Genomic DNA, 20,125 nt, shown 5'->3' with positions numbered 1-20,125 from the left:
AAGCAACTTAGCATATAGAACAATTTAATTATTTTAACAAGACCCTGTTACCTTTTACATTAAATAATGAACACATGATTAGAGGGTCCTTGGGCTGGGTGGAAGGGACGTGTCATGTGCATTACAAAGGATGGGGGTCCCACCAACACTGAACGAGCTGACTGTAGCTCCTACACACACACAAGCTTGGCTCGTTTGCTTTTTTCCTTTATGTTAAGCAAAGCCCAGAGGAAGCACGTACATCGCTGGCAATGTCTCTGGAGGCCCTTGCAGCCCTTACGGGGATGGCGTCAGGCCTCAGCTCATAGCCTTTCTTCTTTTCTTCTTCCCAGCCGGCTTTGTACAGTTTCTAAAGGATGAAGCGGAAAAACGTCAGCACCTTAGTCGGGTTAGAACGGGGATCCTGATTTTAAGGCGGTTGGCATGCGGGAGACAGATATCCCACAAATACTGGTTTCCTTCAGCCTCCCTGCCCCTCATTTTGTTACTTACGTCACTCATGGTGATCTGGTTTACTCTGGAGAGCAAAATGTCTGGAGTATCAGGCATGACATGAATAGTGGTCTTGTCTTTGTTCCATTTCTCAGTGTAGAGCCTCTGCAACAAGAAAGGCCGCACATGACTATACTGCAGTGTGCTATCACAGGGTGAGGGAGAGGCCCACAGTTCCGGGGCAGAAGAAGGTCAACTTGATATTGGAAAATGAAGCAAACAGCAAGAAGACAGGCTGATGAGACTGAGCCCATGAGTTTAAAAAACCATCAAACATGGGAGCCCTCTTTCTACTGAAACAAATGCATTCCTGCCCCAACCACACACTACAGGGGGTTTTGTGGTTCCATCACACACTCAGCATGGTGTTAACAGCCTGGGGTCAGTATAAGTTGGAGCCCCCTAGATACAACAAATCTAGATACCCTCCCACCACCATGGCCATGATCATCAGAAAGATGAAAACGCTGATGAAGGTCAAAGTGGCGATGCCCGGTTCAATAGCCCGAGCACTGCGGGAGTTCTGAGGCTGAGACCAGCGGGTGAGTTCTTACCTTGTCCATAATCAGTTTGTTACTTTTGTTTAGTGCTTGCTCCATTGTGTCCATGGCATATGTGAACTTCAGCTTCTCGGGGTGCTGGCGGTACTTCTTCTCACTGAGAATCTCTCCTGCTTTCTTTGCCTTCTCTACCTCCAGTGACTCTAATGGCATCCAGCCAATCCCTTTCATCCAGTTGGTGAAGTCAGATTTGTACAAGTTCTTTACAAGGAAAAAGGAAATTTAATTGCAGAAAGAGTCAAGGCTTGGGTTTCTGTAGACAGATTATTTGCCCATTTTTTAAAAAAAAAGGATAGGGGGATGGTGAGAATAACCCATATTTTATTCCCTACCATCCTTCAGAAAAAGAAATTAATTCTAAAAGTGAATGTATTCATGGTGGTTTTGAACAATCCTGACCCAATCCCTTTAAAAATTTAAATTTCTTGGGGGAAAGTTAACAAAATTTTACATTGGAAGGAATATTATATAGCATCCATTTGGACCTCTTAGTCTTTCACAGAATACATCATATACTGGGTCTGACATCTGAAGCTTTAAAAAATACATATAATAACCAAAGAAAACTATATATATATAGTTCAAATGAGTAAAATCCTAAAACCCCCAATTCTGGAGAAGATCCCTAATTACAGTGAGTCCAACCAGGTTTAGGATGGAGTGAGCCACCAGTAGACATGGACAACTCATTCTATGCTGACAATCTGATGAATGCTACATACATCACTCTGAATCTGCATCGCATTCCTGGAGTGCTCCACGTTCAAGGCGTCGGGCAGCAGGGTGTAGTGGTGGAAGGGTTGTTTATAATTCATGTTGGTGGCAACCTCCTGAGATTTCTTGGCGGCTGTCACGCTGAGCATATCCAAAGGTGTGAGATACTTGGTCTTGCTGGCTTCATAGCCCTTTTTGTACTCACGATCTGACTGCATTTTGGCTACATTCATGAAGTGAACCAGTTTAGGATCATCCTGAAGACTGCGAAATCCAATTTGTTTGCCTTTGGCTTTCTCATAGGCCTCCTTATATTTGAACTATAAGGAAAAGAAGAACAAATGGAAGTTTGATAGGGTAGACTGTAGGAAAGTGTTCAATTGAATTTATATCACAGGTTAAGCAACAGACAAACTGTCTGAATCTATGTAACATCTAAGTTTTTAGTATTTTTAAATAACTACCAAAATATTTCTAATGGATGCTCTTGGGATCTGCTCTGGGGATAATTAAAAATGGAATAAGTTACAGCTTATATCTATATTAGTCATAAGTAGATTCTCTGAATATGCTCAAAGGTTCCTAAAAAGTTTATTAAGGATTTGGTGTACATAGTTTTTACTATGTTTCTTTGATTAATTGGTATTACTTTATTAAATATTTGCATAATCCTGAGTAAATTTCAGCAAAGACATTATTAAAATTACTATACTAGACTTCAATGAATAAGTTTCCTAGGTGGCTCAGTGGTAAAGAATCTGCCTCCCAATGCAGAAGACCCGGGTTCTGTCCCTGGATTGGGAAGATCCCCTGGAGAAGGAAATAGCAACCCACTCCAGTATTCTTGCCTCTGAAATCCCATGGACAGAAGAACCTGGTGGGCTACAGTCCATGGGGTCACTAAGAGTTGGACACAACTTAACAACTGAGCACATATTTGCATAATCCTGAGTAAATTTCAGCAAAGACATTATAAAAACTAGCATACTAGACTCCAAATGAGTATGTTTATACTATGTCAAGGTATTATATCAATTCATATAGAAAATAAAACTTAATTTGTAAAAAGCAAATTAAGTAAGTAAATAAGTAAGCATAAAACTTACAACAGAGAACTAAAATACTGTCATTTGACCTATAATTCTTCCTGGTTTTCCATAAGTCACCAGATTTTTTTCTTTATGGAAATTATAAACTATTGTATTCTTTTAAAATACTGGGAGACTTTTTTGATTTAGTGGTACTTCAGTATACCAAGGTTTTTTTCTTAACAAAATCCAAATAAAAAGTTGTTTTCACATTCATAATAATAATAATAATGAGAATTTCAAGTATTTCAGAGTTTAAAAAAGTCCTATCCTTGGTAACTGAATTGAGCTTTTAAATATTTTTAAGAGAAGATAAAAAAATTGGTACATAAGATATTAGGAAATATTTTTATATTACAACCTTTATTTGCTTTCTAATATAGCTCATATAACCTCATACACCATGTAAAGATTTGTAAAATACAAAGAAAGCTTGCTACTTTCAAATTAGACTTACATCGCTAGCAATATTCCTTGAACTTTTTGCAGCAACGATGGGAATGGCATCTGGTCTCAAATCATAGCCCTTAGCAAGGGTTTTCTTCCAATCTGCTTTATAATGAGACTTGGAAAAAAGGAAAGATTATTTTAATATTTGACATAATTAAAAGAAAAATTAAACAGGATGCCAAAATCTTCATGATATATCCCTTTCTATTAAAAAATTCAGAGTTAGGGCTCTTTTTCATCTTTTAGGGATCTACTATATTCTTTTTGAAAAATATATCAGTAAACTATATACACAGTATGATCTCAACTGCTGTAAAAATTGTATATGTTTGTATAAAAAAACCAGTGGAAAGGTAATGCTTTGAATGTGGGATAACAATACTCATTTTTTATAATTCTCTATACTTTTCAATCTTTCTATAATAAGCATGTAATGCTTTTATTTTCTTGTATTTTTTGTATGAAGCATTTTAAACTTACACAAAGATGTGGATAGTAAAATTAAAAATTCAGACATAGTACTACCCTGCTTTAATTAACCTTAATGTTTAAATATTACTTATAAAAGTAGGAAAAACTTTTAAATAAATCAAAAGCATAAAAATGAGTACTTAAAGATTGTCTATTTGGTGATAAAACAGAGTCTAAAATGTTAGGAAGAATGACTAAGTCATCCTTTAAGAAATGAACAATTTTATCCAGGTTTGACTATGTCTTTAAATTAGAATTTATCAATTTGATTTAAAAGCAAAATGAAATAATTCATAATAGTACATTTAAACATCACCACTAATTAAGTATCCAAGAGAGATGCTGCTGCTGCTAAGTCACTCCAGTCGAGCCACATACAAAAAAAGACTTTTTAAAGAAAATTGTGCTGAGCATTTTTAGAAGTTTAACAAATAGCCAAAAGTCAGAGATAGCAATACTTAAAATTACTACAGATTGTGCACTCCTGATTTTCCAATGTTTGTCCCAATTTCTTTCACTTTTTATTTTATTTATTTATTTAATTTTTTTTCACTTTTTAAAAAATGGAACACAGACTACTAGATTAATTTAACAGCTAATGAGTCATAGCCCACATTTGGGAAAAGTCTGCTTTAAATGAAATGAATGCTACCTGTAGCCTCATATTCTATGATAAGAATCCAATCTGGAGACTATTGATTTGCAAATTGGTCCCCGTACAAGGAGGGCAAGGAGAAACTTAGGGAACAGGCTAAACTCTCCAGCTTGGTAGGTGACAGGTTTAATAAACAAGGGAACGTAAACAGATGTTTGCAACTGCCCACCGGAGCCATACTAGTTTATTTAGGCCTCAACTAGATTCAGCCCAAGTGGTCTCAACAACACATTGGTCTCTCAAGGCCGAGTCCTTAAAAATGGCTCCCACTGTGGGAACAGTGGGCAGAATGTACATTCCAAGAACAGGAGCGGGATAAGGAGCTTCCGATTGTCCGGGTCCAGCTCCAGGGTCACCCGACAGTCTCGTCCTCTCAATGATCTTCTCCAACAAAGACTCAAACGGCCCACACTCAGTTGGCTCCCTCTAAAATTCCCAGAGCTGGAAAGGGGAGGCCCCTGTGTGCAATACCAAGACAGGCACCCAGCCAAATACTCACATCACTCATGTTGAAGGCATTGACCTTGGCTTGAATAAACTGGGGCACGTCGGGGTCCAGAGTGTACTTGTGCTTCACTTTCTCTCCCTCCACCTTGTAGTTCAGCTAAAAACAAAGGAGGCAGCATGCGAACTGTGTTAGCTAACATAATGTAAGTTTCATCTAGCACACGTTCCTTTAAAAAGGAAGACTACCATTTGTGTTTTTCCATTTACAAGGCAATTAGCTATTCTATCATGCAGAGGAAGTGTTGGACATATTCATTCACTCATTCCACCAATATTTATTGTACAATGGTGTGGGACAATTGGCAGTGTGGTAGGTCCTTGTGTTTAAAGTGTTCAAGTTTATTTAATAAATAAATAAATAAATAAAAGCTGACCTTGGAGTTTATAGTCCTGCAGGGGAAACAGAATAAACACATAAACTGCAAGGTGGAGCTAGAATTTGTGGTGTAAAGAAAATAACTTTAGGAAAGAAGCAAAAGGGGACATCAAAGGCTCTCTAGAAAGGAAGCATGGATGCTCAAACGTGAAGAAAGGGGAAGGGTCTGGGCAGAAAAGGAGCATTCAGAGTCCTGGGTCTGGAAAGGCATAGCCAGCTTGAGGGACTGAAGGTCACAGAAGGCTCTGAGGGGGTCCCAGAGGGATTAGACAGGAGGAGGGCAGGGCCACAGAGCTGAGGGCCTTTCATTTCAGCCAAGTTAGCAAGTCTAGATTTTGAGTTCGAGGAGAAGTTACTAACAGGCTCTAAGTATGAGAAGAACATGATTCATGTTTTAAGACGGTCTTTTGGGTTGTCATGTGTGACCTCAGGCAGGGAGTCCAGATAATGGATTATTGTAGCTGTTCACGTGAGACAGATGGAGGCCAGAACTAGGGCTGACGGCAGCTGAAAGACGGAAGTGCTCCAACAGGATGGCTGAGAGAGTGGGGAGGTAACCAGCAGATGCACTGGATGCATGGGTTCACACGGCGAGGTGTCAGTGGTGACCGCTGGCTTTCCAGCTTGAGTAACTAAGGAGATGGTGATGGCATTTATTGGGACAGGGAGCTCATAAACTGAGTGTAGGGTTTTCCTAGCTAACAGGAAAAACACAGTGAAAAGTGACACTTTGTCAGTGCAAGAGAAGTTGCAAAAATCTATACCATTTAGTGCCACTAAAATTGAATTAATCTTGAAACATCTGTGGTAATGTGGGACTGGTCTGAGAAATAAAATCCACAGTTAACCCTCAAATCTGAGCCAAAGAATGCATTTCCCGTCTTCAAATATATCTGGGACCAAACACACATAATTTCTTCCCTCCTTTGTTTTCTATTTACCACCCTCTTTCTGGTGGAGGTATCGTAACATGACTCTGAACTTACCAAATGAGATGAAACACAGCATTGTTATTAGCCTCTGACTAAGAAAAAGGGTCCAGATAGACCTGAGCTTAGAAAGGAGACTCCAGATGACTCTGAAAGTAAAATACTTCATGCTTCCTTAGAGGCCTCTCTCAGAATATCAGGCTATGTTTGGGTTTTTTTTGGCAAAAAGATCAAGACATTAGCCTTCTTTTCATTTGCCTAGGTAGAACTCTTGCAACTGAGAGCAATAAATATCGGGTTTGCAATTCAGACAAGGTCACAGATGATAATAGTGATAATTTTTTTCCACATCGATAATGTAGGGGTCTGCTTATGAATAACATAGGCTCTCCACATTTGGAAAATAAAGCAAACTTGGAACATCCTCCTTCTCTCCTCCCTGTTCTTCAAGTCCCAAGTTGCTTCAAAGGTAAAACCCTTTGAATATAGCTCTGAAAGCAGCTGATTTAGTAACACAGATGCACGCTCACGGATTGGGTTAAGAAGGACGGTGGAGTAGCTGGTCACGGGGTTATTCACAGACAAAACCATTTGAGGGGAAACCACTTACATCACTTAGCTGCTTTGTGTTGTGCTGAGCCAAAACCATGCCCATGGAATCAGGCACACTTGTGAACTTGATGGTATCTGGGTGCTGTCTGTACTTTTTCTCATTTAATGCATCGCCTGCTTTTTTGACCTTCTCAACCTCCAGAGAACCAATTGGGATCCACCCAATGCCCTTGAAGAAGTGGTTGTACTCATCTTTATATACATTCTGTAAGAGAGTAATCTCAGATGAAAAGATATCCTAGAGCACGCTCAAGGGATGTTCCGGAAATCTGCAATTTTATCCAGGGGGAAAGAAGAGCAGCCTATCAGCATGCTTATTTCTACAGTGGTGTTCTTGGCTGTCTGCCACAGAGCTTCTTACCCACAATTTGATCATAAGAAAGAGCAGTTCTGTCATTAGAGTGCATTATACATTCCAAGAGGGAATCTAGGACACATATTTCCACAGGTACTTCTTAAAAAATGTGCCTCTTTTGACAATAAATTGGGCTTTTCCCTTGATTTCACCGAAAACTCCACAACTTTTGTATTTCACCCACGCTGTCCACCTAGGCCCCTCTATCTCAGTGTGAGAGACATTCTCATTGAGCAACAATAAATGAACACCATTTCTTCCTTTTACCAAGGACAATTTTTACAAAAACCTGGCTCCTGCAGCAGGAAATGCCCTGAATATTAAACACCTTCCTCATGTAGCTCTCCATGAATCACACTGCAATCACAAAACCTTCTTGGTTCACTACAGATGACTCGCTATCTAGAGACACAGGCATGAGAGAGTGACTTTGAGTTAAAACAAACAAACAAAAAAAACCTTTCTGAATTCAGAAAGAATAGAGAGTGCTCATATTTTGCATTGTACATATCACCATTGAAGCAGGCCCACCAGGAGCAACCACTCCCTGTTGTTGAGAACCAAGGTGGCTTATGTACTTAGTAGAATATGGCACTATATTTGATCCATAAGTTAGTAAAGATGTCAATGATTGTGATGAGAGCACAAATAGCTAGTAAAACACAGCTTGCCTACCATGCCTTTCTTACTGTTTCAATGATGACTGTGTATTTTAAAGTGCATTTTTCAAATATCTTATTGTATTGCAAAGTCTAACTAAAATAGGAAGAAATGATCGCCCATTTATTATGAACATCTCTAGGTCTGCTGTATCATACATACTCACATCACTCTGAATTTGATTCACATTCCTGATATGTTCAAGACTCAGAGCATCAGGGAGGTATGTGTAATGATGTATCGGCTGCTTGTAGTTGACGTTGGTGGCAACATCCTGGGCCATCTTTGCAGCCGTAATGCTAACCATGTCCCCAGGGGTATGGTAGCTGGTCTTGGTGTTTTCATAGTTCTTCTTGTATTCACGGTCAGACTGTAACTTTGCCACATTCATGTAGTGGACCAGCTTGGGATCATCCTGGAGGCTTCTAAAACCCACTTGCTTTCCCTTTGCCTTCTCATAAGCTTCCTTGTATTTATACTGAAGAGGAAGAATTTGGTTAGCAAAGTCCTAAGCACTGGGAACACTGGGTGCAGCAAGTACATTCACACACAAAGAATATTATCACTTTCTGAAAGATGATGCAAGAAATGCATTCCACAACCTCCACCCAACACCCTCCAACCTGAGAAAGTTTAGAGTGAAAGCATTTATTTCCAGCAGTGCTAGGTTATAAATGAGGGTCATGATAAATTCAGGACCAGTTTCTTTTCTTTGTTATGAATTCTATAGATGATTTGCATGTTAAACTTTATATAAAACCCACTGAGTTTTCATACTTAATATAAACATGACACATTCCCAAATGTAAGACCAATCTCTCCTGGTTTTCCAAGGATGTGAATTTTCCTAATCCAACATATTAGTTCACATCACAGAATACTAGAAACACTTTTGTTTTCTATTCTGATTGGCCCAGTGATATGTATACAACAGGTGCAGAAGAAATTCTGAAGAACTCTACATGAAAGATGTTTATACTCATATCTCTTTGGGGTGGAGGATAGAAAATATTACTATGTTGTTTCAGGTTAACTTCATATGGTTTTAAAAAAACCCTCTTCTTTTTAAGTGGCATCAACTTGGGTGCTGCATAGGCAGGTAAGTAGCTGTGTTTTCACCCAACCCCATTTCTCAGCAGCCACTCTCCTAGCTCACTGCTGAAGCAGTGCAGATGAAGTGAGGAACTGAAGAATAAGGGAGGAACCACTGAGCCCCTTCCCCGTCAGTAAAAACTTAACTACAAAAGCTCTGCTGTCCGAGGTCTCTCATGGTTAAAACTGGCAATGGGGTATAGATTAAGTTATACTCTAGGTAATAGGTCAGAACCTCAATTTTTATGTACAAGAATTCAAATCTACCCAAACTCTGAAGATGCTCTGTTCCTGCCATTTAGCACTGACTTATAAACAAGAGTTTAGCAGGCAAAAGGATTATCCAGTGATTTCTAGACATATTAGAAAAAGTTCTATGTAAGGGCTAAAAACAGAAATAATAATGTCATATTTTAGACTTTCACTGTCTCCCTAAACTAGATTTCATAGTGATGGGCAAACCTTTGAGGAACACATTTTCAATACCAGCCCTAAATGGAAGGCTGTAGAATTCTTATACACTATCTTCTATATGGTCTGTACATGTGGCTTCTTTCTTTTCTTGGCTCAAACCAAAATTGTAGCCTCTTTGAAGTTTGGGGGAGAATAGATACATGTATATGTATGGCTAAGTCCCTTTACTGTTCACCTCAAACTACCACAACATTGTCTGTTAATCAGCTATACCACAATACAAAATAAAAAGTTAAAAAAGAAACTGTAGCCACTGGAATAGGGCATGACAGTGAAATCTATGGGTGTGCATGCTTTTGGAAAATTTTGTTTTTCAATGATGGGACAAAGTCAAGTGTATATTTTTTCTATTACAGATGAAATGGGTATCAATTCTACTATAGATGAAATAAATCAAAATTATATTCTAGAAAAGTGGGTTTTTCCCATTTGGTTTATAAAATCTATCCATTTTATCTAACATCTTCTCAACCTTCTTAATACAATTATAATGCAGACAGTCATCTGAATTTATTCTGTTAGTGTCAGTCAGGGTGTTCTCCTTGAAAATAAATGTGAGCTGTGAGGGAAATGTGTCAGGGAAGGTAGTTTGGGTTATGAATCAGAGGAGAAAGCTGTTTTCAGATTTATGACAGCTGTACCAAGTACGGTCAACCAAAAAGAATCACAAATTGTTGAAAAAATGACAGGTTTTCAAAGCAGTATTTGTGGAGAATTTCAAGGTCATTAATTCAACATATTGTTTTCAATGTGGTGTCACTTTAACAAGCACCCTTTGATTACTTTTTAAAAAGACAATCCACCAATATTTCACCCAGAGGTTTTACTCACGTCACTGGCAATATTTCTCGACGCCTTGGCTGCAGTGATGGGTATAGCATCACCCAGCACATTGGTGCCCTTGGCTATTAAATCATGCCAGTCCCGTTTATAACACACCTGGGATGGAAAAGGAAAAAGAAGTTGGCATGCTGTGGGGTCATTAGCCATAGTGATTCCTCAACAGCTGGGATTGTTGTGTTCTTTCCCAGAGAGAAGCTAGAAGAATCTCCTATAGCACACACTGACTTTGAGAAGTCACGCTAATGGTAAATCAACTATATTTCAATTTTTAAAAAGTCACTTTAGCAAAATGTCATACTTTATACAACTAAAATTATTAGACTCTGTACTAATTATTCACCCAAGTCTGGTTTAGGCACATATTGAAGAGGGATACTGAGAAACTGGAGTGGATCCAGAGGAGAGTAATCAAGGTTCTAGAAACCACAGTATGTGAGGACCAACTGGAGAAAATGAAATTGTTCCGTCTTATGAAAGAAAGATCCAGGGAAGACCTGTAGTTAGCTTTAAAATTTTTAGGGTTATTGCTTTAAAAAAAAAAGCATTTATCCTTATTTTTCTGGAGGATTAAAAACTTCCTTCATGTGCAAAACTAGGAAAATGAGAGGAATAGGGGTTGAGGTCTAAACAAAGAAAAACGCTATCCCCTAACAGTTGTCCTAGTACACGGTAGCTCAGTAGTAAAGAATCCGCCCACAGTTCAGGAGACACTGGTTCAATCCCTGAGTGGGGAAGATTCCTTGGAGAAAGAAATGGCAACCCACTCCAGTATTCTGGCCTGGAAAATCCCATGGACAGAGGAGCCTGGGGGGCTATAGTCCATGGGGTCACAAGAGTTGGACACTACTTAGCAACTAACCCAGCACCACCACCACACTTGAAAAGGCCGACTCAAGAAGTTCAGAACAATCATTATGAGGTATGATCTAATGGGGTTTTAGAGAAAATTGACCTAAATTGTCAAGGCCTTGTCACACTCTAAAATTCTATTATTTTATTATCAGGTCTGGCTTTCACACCCCATCAAAAACCACACTTACATCACTTAAATTGTAAGCATTGCACTTGGCCTGAAGAAATTGAGGAAGATCAGGACTCATCGTATATTTATGTTTCACATCTTCTCCTTTAGCTTTGTATAAGATCTACAACACATAATCACAAAAATAAAATGCATTATGGATGGTACACAAAGGAAACTATATTAATCACATGCTTAAAGGAGTTTTTCTTGGCATAATCTCCCACTATTTCTATTGTTTAAAATGATCAAAGGCATCGCCCTATTTTAAGAAACTCAAGAGCTTGATATCTTAAGGGAAACACAACAGCCTCTGTATTAGAGAGAAAAAAATCCTAAGAAAATTGAAATCTTTGCTTGCCAGAATGAATAGAAAATGAGTTTAAATGTGAAATCCTAACATGAATAAAACAATTCACTAAAGCCAGAAAAAAGTCATTTTTTTGTTAGTAGAGTTAGTAGTTCTTACAGTCTTATGTTTTGTTTTTTATTCTTAGAAAAAGTTAGCTAGCATGAGTCAATTCTGCTAAAAAACTTTCTATTATAATATCAGTAAGACACATGATAATTGTCTCATAATGTAAAGGTGCTTACACGTAAATCTAGCATATACAAAAGGTTTATCACTTCAAATTTGCCCTATTTTGTCATTTTAAAGATGTCTGAAAGACATCAAAATGCGTGGCACAGGAATCATACCATGTCCTCCTCTTGATAATTAAAAAAAAAAATTGCTTAATTTCTAAAACTAAAACAATCAGAATCTCAAGCAGATTTTTGTTTGAGATAAACATCTCTTGTTTATCATTTACTATATATACCTCCACTTCTTTAGCATGGAATACCATATGGAAATCTGTGTACATGTATCAAAAGTAAAATCTGAAATGACTAATATCTAAATGAATCCCCAAATACAAAATAATTCCTTGCAGGAATCTAAGAGCTATCTTCACTTCTTCCTCACTGCCTTTAGAAACCATCTCTACTAATTCTGAGAATCTCATTTTCACCTTCTAAACATTTCCTTTCCCACAGCTATTGCTGAGTTAAGCCCTAATAAGGCTTCTGTTTCTATAGCAGCTTTCTAATTCATCTCCTTGTCTCCAGTCTTTCGCTTCTCCAATATAACCTCAGCATTTTTTGCCAACTACTTTTAAAACACAGATCTCATTATAGAACTCCATGGATTAAACATCTTCAGAACTTCCTGTAACCTGCCCACTGAAGTCCAGACTATGAATTAGCATGCAAGACCCTCAATAATTGGTTATAATCCTGCATTCTTCATCCTTCACTGTCCTTCCATTCACAAGTTCTTGACAGTCATATTTTTCATTTTGCTAGAAAAGTGGCCTTTCTTATTTGCCAGAGAGGCTCTGGCAAGGAGTTGCTCTCTCCCCTTGTACCTACTTAGCACCTGCTTCTCCTGTAACACTTGTCTCTCCATATGGTGATGCTGTTTCTACCCATGCTTCTGTCTTATACTCTTGTTCTGTATTTGTTTTATCCTATATCCTACTCATCTTCCTCTACCTTTATATCATCAGCACAGAATACAGTGGAAAGTATTCAAAAACATCCATTCATTGAATTAATGAGTGAGTGTTTTTAATGTCCCTTTATTACTCGTCCATACACCAAAATTTCCTTTAGATCTATCGTTAGCCAGACCATATACATTGTTCATGGACAGACAGGCAAACAATTTACTAATCTCCACCAAGACTTAAGCAAAGTCTCTCTAATAATTGTGTGTGATGAATTCTGAGGTGCAAAATCAAGTACTCGTGTATTATTTCTCTGTATTAATATTTTACATATGAAAAGCAAATACAGAAATCTTTATATAGAATGGACTATGATGAATTTGCCACAATAAGATGTGGGGATTTAAGAACAGAATGTTTTGTACTATGTCAAATTTATTCAATAACACAGAATTTCGAGGCAGTTAAAAATGGAAGATGTTTTAAAAAGGAAGGTAAAAAGCAAAATAGAAAATGTTAGTATCCAAAATAAAAATAATTATAATTATTATTTTTAAATACAATAATAATTCTAAAAGGAAGAGAATAAAATTTTAAAATGGCAAGCTGATTTTTTTGAAGCCTCCCTCCATTCTCCTGCATGCTGTTTTGCTGTACTCACATCACTGACTTGCCGTGTGTTCTGTTTTGCCTGGACCATAACTGGGGAGTCCACGATGCTGGTAAATTTGAGGGTATCTGGATGTTGCCTGTACTTCTTTTCATTCAGGGCATCACCTGCTTTTTTAACTTTTTCTACCTCCAGACTGCCAATGGGTATCCAGCCTATGCCTTTCATCCAGTTGTTGTAGTCTTCCTTATAGACATTCTACAGTGAAAGGGGAAGACAGGAGTGAGTGCCCCAGGTGGTGGGTTCTCTCACAAAGCTCCCACCTTACAGGGAGACTGTCTTGTGGAGTCAACATCACTTACATTGCTCTGTATGTGCATCATGTTTTTAGACAACTCCAGGTCCATGGCATCAGGCAGGTAGGTGTAGTGATGGAGCGAATGCTTGTAGCCGACATTGCTGGCAACATCTTGGGCTTTCTTGGCTGCCACAATGTTGACCATGTCATGGGGCGTGTTGTGTCTGGTCTTTGTCTTCTCGTAGCCTTTTTTATACTCCCGGTCGGACTGTATTTTGGCCACGTTCATATAATGAACCAGTTTAGGGTCATCTTGGAGACTTCGGAAGCCAACCATTTTCCCTTTGGCCTTTTCATAATCTTTTTTGTACTGGAACTGTTGGAAAAAAAGGTGGGTATATTTTTTTAAGTTAGGAAGATTTTACTGAACATTGAGACCATGATTTTGAAGCAACTGAGCTCCCCAGAAATTATTTTCATAACCAAACAATTTGATATTGGCCTGTATATATTTGAAATGTAGCCTGGTAAAATTTAAATGCTATAGAGTCTGTTTGGTTGCCTGTAGTTGCTTCTGCCACCCAAGAGAGGTTGGGGTGGGGATGTTACCATAATTCACATCAGTGACAAAGTAAAACAAGTTCTTTCCACTTCTACAGTGATAGAGACAAATGAAAATTTCAATATTTGGACTCCTCTGGTGGCTTATACCGTCTGACTACCAGGGAAGCCCAAATATTTCACAATCTCCACCAACTATACTATGCTTCTAAAACCAAATACCTGGCTCTTTTAGGAGCAGTAGAAGAAGAATTTTACTAGTAATAGTACAATTTTAATGAGTCTTTGGATATTCAAAAGGAGACCCAGAACAAGTAGTGTGCAACACTAATTGGCTCTGAATAATAAAGTGGAGAGAATTGAGCTTCCTTAAGGAGACCTGGGAAGAAGCCCAGGAAGCTGAGAAGCAGAGACATGAGGGAAGGTTTGTGTGAATGTTGGGATGGGGTGGCTGGAAGGGAACACCACAGAGAAAGGGGGTCAGTGAGAAATCCTGGAGCGGGGCTTTTCGGACATGGACTTCGATTATTCAATCTTAGTGTATTTACATTGGGGCAGTGTTGACTGATTGTTTGATATGAAGTTAAGTTGTACTCGGGATTTGGAAGGATCCTAAGCAGCAGCTGTATTCCATTTCTGGATTATGCAGAGGAGAAAGAATAAATCCAGGGAAGTAGAGCCCAGCTGAGCCAGAGCAAAACCATCCTGTGCAAATCAGGAGTCTGAGGTGGTCAGAAAAGGTAAAGCCTCAGGTCAAGAAGCAATGGTGGGGAGGGCATCCCACTTCCGGCAGGACAGCAGGAAAGGCCTTGAGGCCATTTTATTTAAATCTCACAGAGAAGTGACTTCAACTCCCGTCTGGATTGAAGTAAGATAGGAAAAGAAAAACAAGTCTTAACTTTAATGAAACCTAATGACTGATTATCCTCCCTTATGGCTCAGCTGGAAAAGAATCTGCCTGCAATGTGGGAGACCTGGGCTCCATTCCTGGGTTGGGAAGATCCCCTGGAGAAGGGAAAGGCTACCCACTCCAGTTTTTCTAGCCTAGAGAATTCCATGGACTGCATAGTCCATGGAGTCACAAATAGTCGGACACAACTGAGCACCTTTCACTTTCAATGACTGATTATTAGGGGCTCCGACACTAGAAGTCCATTCATCAGTCTGTAGAAGCAAAGAAGTAAAAAGAGAGGTATGGGAAAGAGAGAATTCATAGAAATTAAGCAAGTTTTGAGATAAAAGTTTACCATCAGGAGGTTATGATGATGTAAACAGCAAGTAACTTCTTTATGTCTATCAGAGGAATGACATGAATTTGTGCAGAATTATAGAAGACAATTTAAAATTAGGGGGCTTGATTAGAACAGATCAGTCAAGGTTATACAAATCCTTACCCCCAAGAAAATTCAGATCTGTTTAGAGAACTTTCCTTCCCGAATAGTTTCAGCCTGGCGTACTCCAAGTCAGGGATAGCAGATGTGGTGACTTGGGTAACAAGCCCACCAGCCCACATTTTCTGGTTACACACAGGAGACCACCAGTTGGACTTACGTCACTTGCTGCCTGTCTGGCTGCTTTGGCAGCTTTGATGGGAATCGCATCAATTCTCAGGTTGTATCCCTTCTTGCTCAAATCTTTCAAGTCTGCTTTGTACATATTCTGTAAGAAAAATATCATTTGAGATAACTCAGACCACATGCAGAAAAGGCTTAACCCCCTGTGAGCAGCTGAACCCACGTGCACACCTCACTGATATTGTAGGCATTGGCTTTAGCCTGAATGAACTGGGGCAGGTCTGCTGGCAGACTGTACTTGTGAATAACTTCCTCTCCTTTGGCTTTGTAGGCAACCTGAAAGGGAATAAAAAGCATAAACAAACAAAAAAAGTACAGGAAATTGTTTAATGGCACAGAAAAATTTCTGAGCAGATCACACTGCATAGAGGAGTTTTTATGAAACACACAGAGCCATCCCCATATTCACTTGAAAATATCTGTAGGCATTAAGGTCTCCTATGCCATTGCACAGGATCTGATTTTAGTGCCAGTTTAGCCTTGGCAAAAGTCCTTTGGTATGAGCCTCCAGATTGAGGTGGGGTACCTACCGAGGAGCCCAGGGAGGTGACCCAATGACAAAGTTAACCTCCAGACACTTTTTTGAGGATAGGAAAAGGTAATAGGGTAGGATTCACCAACTACCTATATTATACGTTGTGGGCAGTGAGTAACTAATGGAACTTAAGGGTAGTTTTTACTAAGCATGACTTTTGTCTTAGCTCTGACTTAAAATAGTAACTCCTCCATATGATGTAGTATCTATGTTCACTTTCCTAATCTTTCCTAGATACAGGTTTGTGTTTCTGGTTATCAAAGAAGTCCCTCTTACCTTGTCCTTGGAAAGCAACATATAATTGTGCTAAAAAAAAATTGTCAGCACTAAATACATAAGCTTCTAAAGATATAAATAGGGTATGATTTTATTAATGAAAAGTTGAGGGATTATATTGTTGCTCACATACTCAAGTCTCTTTAGACTGTGTGATATGTACAGGTGATCATTACATTTGGAATACACATATTTGCATTAGTTAACATATAAATACAGAGAGAATTAGCACTTACATCACTCCTCTGGGCCTGGTTAATCTTAGATTGTACTATAATTGGAGCATCTTCAATTGAAGTAAACTTGAGAGTATCTGGATGTTGGCGATATTTTTTCTGTTTGATGAATTAAAAAGAAAAAAAGAATATTACTTTCACCAAAGCTAATATGTATCAAAATCTTACAAATTCATTTTGGAGGGACAAGAACTTTTCCTGATTTTTAAAATGTAAAAATACTAGATTCTTTGCTGGCTTGTGGGTGCAGGGGGAATGAATACAATACAAAATCCAGCATTTAAAGAGATCGTTCTAATTTTCAATTGTTTGGGGACAGTACAGACCAATACAACTTTCAGGAACTGACTTCACTCTCTTAATTTCTTGCTCATGATATGAAAGAAGGCACTGTCAGCTCAGTAGAATCCTGAAACCTCACAGAGCTTTCTAAAGGATTCACAGAAAAGAGGCAAGGACAAGTGGTGTAGCTTTACATGACACTCAGAAGCTCTCAAGGGTGCCAGTTTCCCTGTCACTCCATCAGCAGCTGAAGTTGTCCAGTTGAGGAACTAGGGCAACAGCTCTAGGGAGGAAGGGAGGACTTTTCACTTTGCAAGCCTTAATGTGGTTAATCCATAAATTATCACCAAAGTGCTGAGGAGACACAGGAGAGGGGACAGTGGGAAGGTGTCTCAACTGGGAGCTATCAACATCTAGCTATCCTCATTCCTATATTCTTTTCCTAGTTCTCTTCCTATGTGCATATTATATATAATCCCTCTCTTGTGTATATATAAGCATCCCCTCTTTCAACTTCAGACTTCTGAAAACCACCAACCCAGAAGAGCTCTTTCTGAATGATCTCTCTTGAGTATATAAAGGAGTTTCTACCCAAAATGAACAAACAGCAGTACAAAACAACAAGAACAAAAACTTGGGCGTGGAAGACAACCCTCACTTAGCACCTCTGATCCTACTTTGTGTGGTCTGACTTCCTGGATGGCGGATTCACCTGACAGCAGCAGTAATGTTCAGCTGTTGTCGGAGAAGGGACTGTTAAATGCTGGAGAGGATGTGGAGAAAAGGGAACCCTCTTACACTGTTGGTGGGAAGGCAAACTAGTACAGCCACTATGGAGAACAGTGTGGAGATTTCTTAAAAAACTGGAAATAGAACTGCCATATGACCCAGCAATCCCACTTCTGGGCATACACACTGAGGAAACCAGATCTGAAAGAGACACGTGCACCCCAATGTTCATCGCAGCACTGTTTATAATAGCCAGGACATGGAAGCAACCTAGATGCCCATCAGCAGATGAATGGATAAGGAAGCTGTGGTACATATACACCATGGAATATTACTCAGCCATTAAAAAGAATTCATTTGAATCAGTTCTAATGAGATGGATGAAACTGGAGCCCATTATAGAGAGTGAAGTAAGCCAGAAAGATAAAGAACATTACAGCATACCAACACATATATATGGAATTTAGAAAGATGGTAACGATAACCCTATATGCAAAACGGAAAAAGAGACACAGATGTACAGAACAGACTTTTGGACTCTGTGGGAGAAGGCGAGGGGGGGATGTTTCGAGAGAACAACATCGAAACATGTATATTATCTATGGTGAAACAGATCACCAGCCCAGGCTGGATGCATGAGACAAGTGCTCAGGCCTGGTGCACTGGGAAGACCTAGAGGGATCGGGTAGAGAGGGAGATGGGACGGGGGATAGGGATGGGGAATACATGTAACTCCATGGCTGATTCATGTCAATGTATGACAAAAACCACTACAATATTGTAAAGTAATTAGCCTCCAACTAATAAAAATAAATGAAAAAAAATTAAAAAAAAAAAAAAAAGAACCCCAGGATCACCACTGTTTCTTTTTAGGCTGAATTACAATATATACACCACTTCAAAGTCATCAAGAAGATAGCACAGGGAACAATAATACTTCAAAGAAAAGTATTTCTATAATTGTCATTATATGCATAATTTACAATCACCATATTTTGGGGGGAAAAAATCCGTATGCCCAGTTGGACAACCAAAATGTGATATACCCATACAAAGGAATACTATTAACAAAAACAAACGTATTTCAGACACATGTAGAAATATGGATGAACTTCAAAAACATTATGCTAAGTGAAAGAATCCTGATTCAAAAGATATTTCTGGAAAAGACAAAATTATAGAGATGGAAAGAAGATCTGTAATTGTCTGGGGTTGAAAATGGGTGTGGGAATTTTGGGGGAAAAATTTAGCATCTTAAAATTCAACTGTGGGTCTGACACCACTGAATATATGGCAGCAGCCAACTCCCTCCTAACTATTTTGAAGGCAAAGTATGTGAGTAGCCTCCATAATTTCAAATATTCTTTTTCCTGCTGGTAAAACCATTCCTAACTAGAGGGGGAATCTCATGAAACCCAAGGCCAAAATTGAAGCAACCTTGAACTAATCTCTTGATACATCCAATGACCTAACCGAACTTCCAGTCCAGCCTCCCTTGACCATGATGATTTCACTCCTGTTTTATGTATTTCTAAGTATATTACTCATTTAACTAGTTTGCTTCTGGAAAATAAAGATGCGTTTACCATTCAAAAAAAAAATCTGGTTGTGGGGATGGCTATACAACTATATGGATTTAATAAAACTTGTCAAGGTACACTTAAAATATGTGAATTCTGTGGTATGCAAACTATACCTCGATAAAGTTGTTGAAGATATTTCTGCTATAAATGGTTAACATAAATGACTTTGGTGATGTGAAGGGGTACAATTATCTACTGAGATAATGCATACATGTGATAATTTGGTTTCTTCCTATAGCAACAATACCAGAAAATAAAGTGGTAAAGGAGGCCCTTCCCATGGTTTGGGGGGGGTTTAGCACGACACATTCACAACTCCTGACACAGAGAGAGGTGATGGCTGTACCTCATTCAGAATGTCTGACGCTCGCTTGGCCTTTTCCATCTCTAAGGACCCAAATGGCACCCAGCCACAACCCTTCATCCAGCTGTTGTAGTCAGCTTTGTATTCGACCTAGAAGACCAAGAGAAAGGTTACACTTCTTTATTCAGAGCCATCCTTATTTGTAAATCATTAACATTTTTCCCCCCCCAAAAATGCTTAAGATTTCTGACCAGGTTCCTTACTCCATGCCTTGAAGTTATTTTAAACATTTCCTGGGGGAGAGATTTTAAGTCTTTAGGTTTTCACTGTTCTTTCTAGTTGGCATAT

General features: G+C 38.8%; 1 protein-coding gene across 1 annotated transcript in view; it reads right to left on the bottom strand.

Annotated features, from left to right (window-relative positions):
- NEB (nebulin) overlaps nucleotides 1-20,125 on the bottom strand; it is a 216,959-nt gene that overhangs the window by 156,617 nt on the left and 40,217 nt on the right. Inside the window, exons 27-42 of the mRNA XM_061135714.1 lie at nucleotides 19,820-19,927; nucleotides 16,880-16,978; nucleotides 16,004-16,108; nucleotides 15,810-15,917; nucleotides 13,762-14,073; nucleotides 13,451-13,657; nucleotides 11,319-11,423; nucleotides 10,267-10,374; nucleotides 8,036-8,347; nucleotides 6,853-7,059; nucleotides 4,930-5,034; nucleotides 3,312-3,419; nucleotides 1,775-2,086; nucleotides 1,047-1,253; nucleotides 493-597; nucleotides 242-349 (exon numbers count right to left, since the gene is read on the bottom strand). Of these exons, the coding sequence (XP_060991697.1) occupies nucleotides 242-349; nucleotides 493-597; nucleotides 1,047-1,253; nucleotides 1,775-2,086; nucleotides 3,312-3,419; nucleotides 4,930-5,034; nucleotides 6,853-7,059; nucleotides 8,036-8,347; nucleotides 10,267-10,374; nucleotides 11,319-11,423; nucleotides 13,451-13,657; nucleotides 13,762-14,073; nucleotides 15,810-15,917; nucleotides 16,004-16,108; nucleotides 16,880-16,978; nucleotides 19,820-19,927 (2,616 nt within the window). The remainder of the gene's footprint in view (nucleotides 1-241; nucleotides 350-492; nucleotides 598-1,046; nucleotides 1,254-1,774; nucleotides 2,087-3,311; nucleotides 3,420-4,929; nucleotides 5,035-6,852; nucleotides 7,060-8,035; nucleotides 8,348-10,266; nucleotides 10,375-11,318; nucleotides 11,424-13,450; nucleotides 13,658-13,761; nucleotides 14,074-15,809; nucleotides 15,918-16,003; nucleotides 16,109-16,879; nucleotides 16,979-19,819; nucleotides 19,928-20,125) is intronic.

The sequence above is a fragment of the Dama dama genome, chromosome 33 (genome assembly GCF_033118175.1).
Source record: "Dama dama isolate Ldn47 chromosome 33, ASM3311817v1, whole genome shotgun sequence".
Classification (NCBI taxonomy): domain Eukaryota; kingdom Metazoa; phylum Chordata; class Mammalia; order Artiodactyla; family Cervidae; genus Dama; species Dama dama.
The sequence above is the reverse complement of the archived record's forward strand: the minus strand, read 5'-3'. Positions and strand labels throughout refer to the sequence as shown.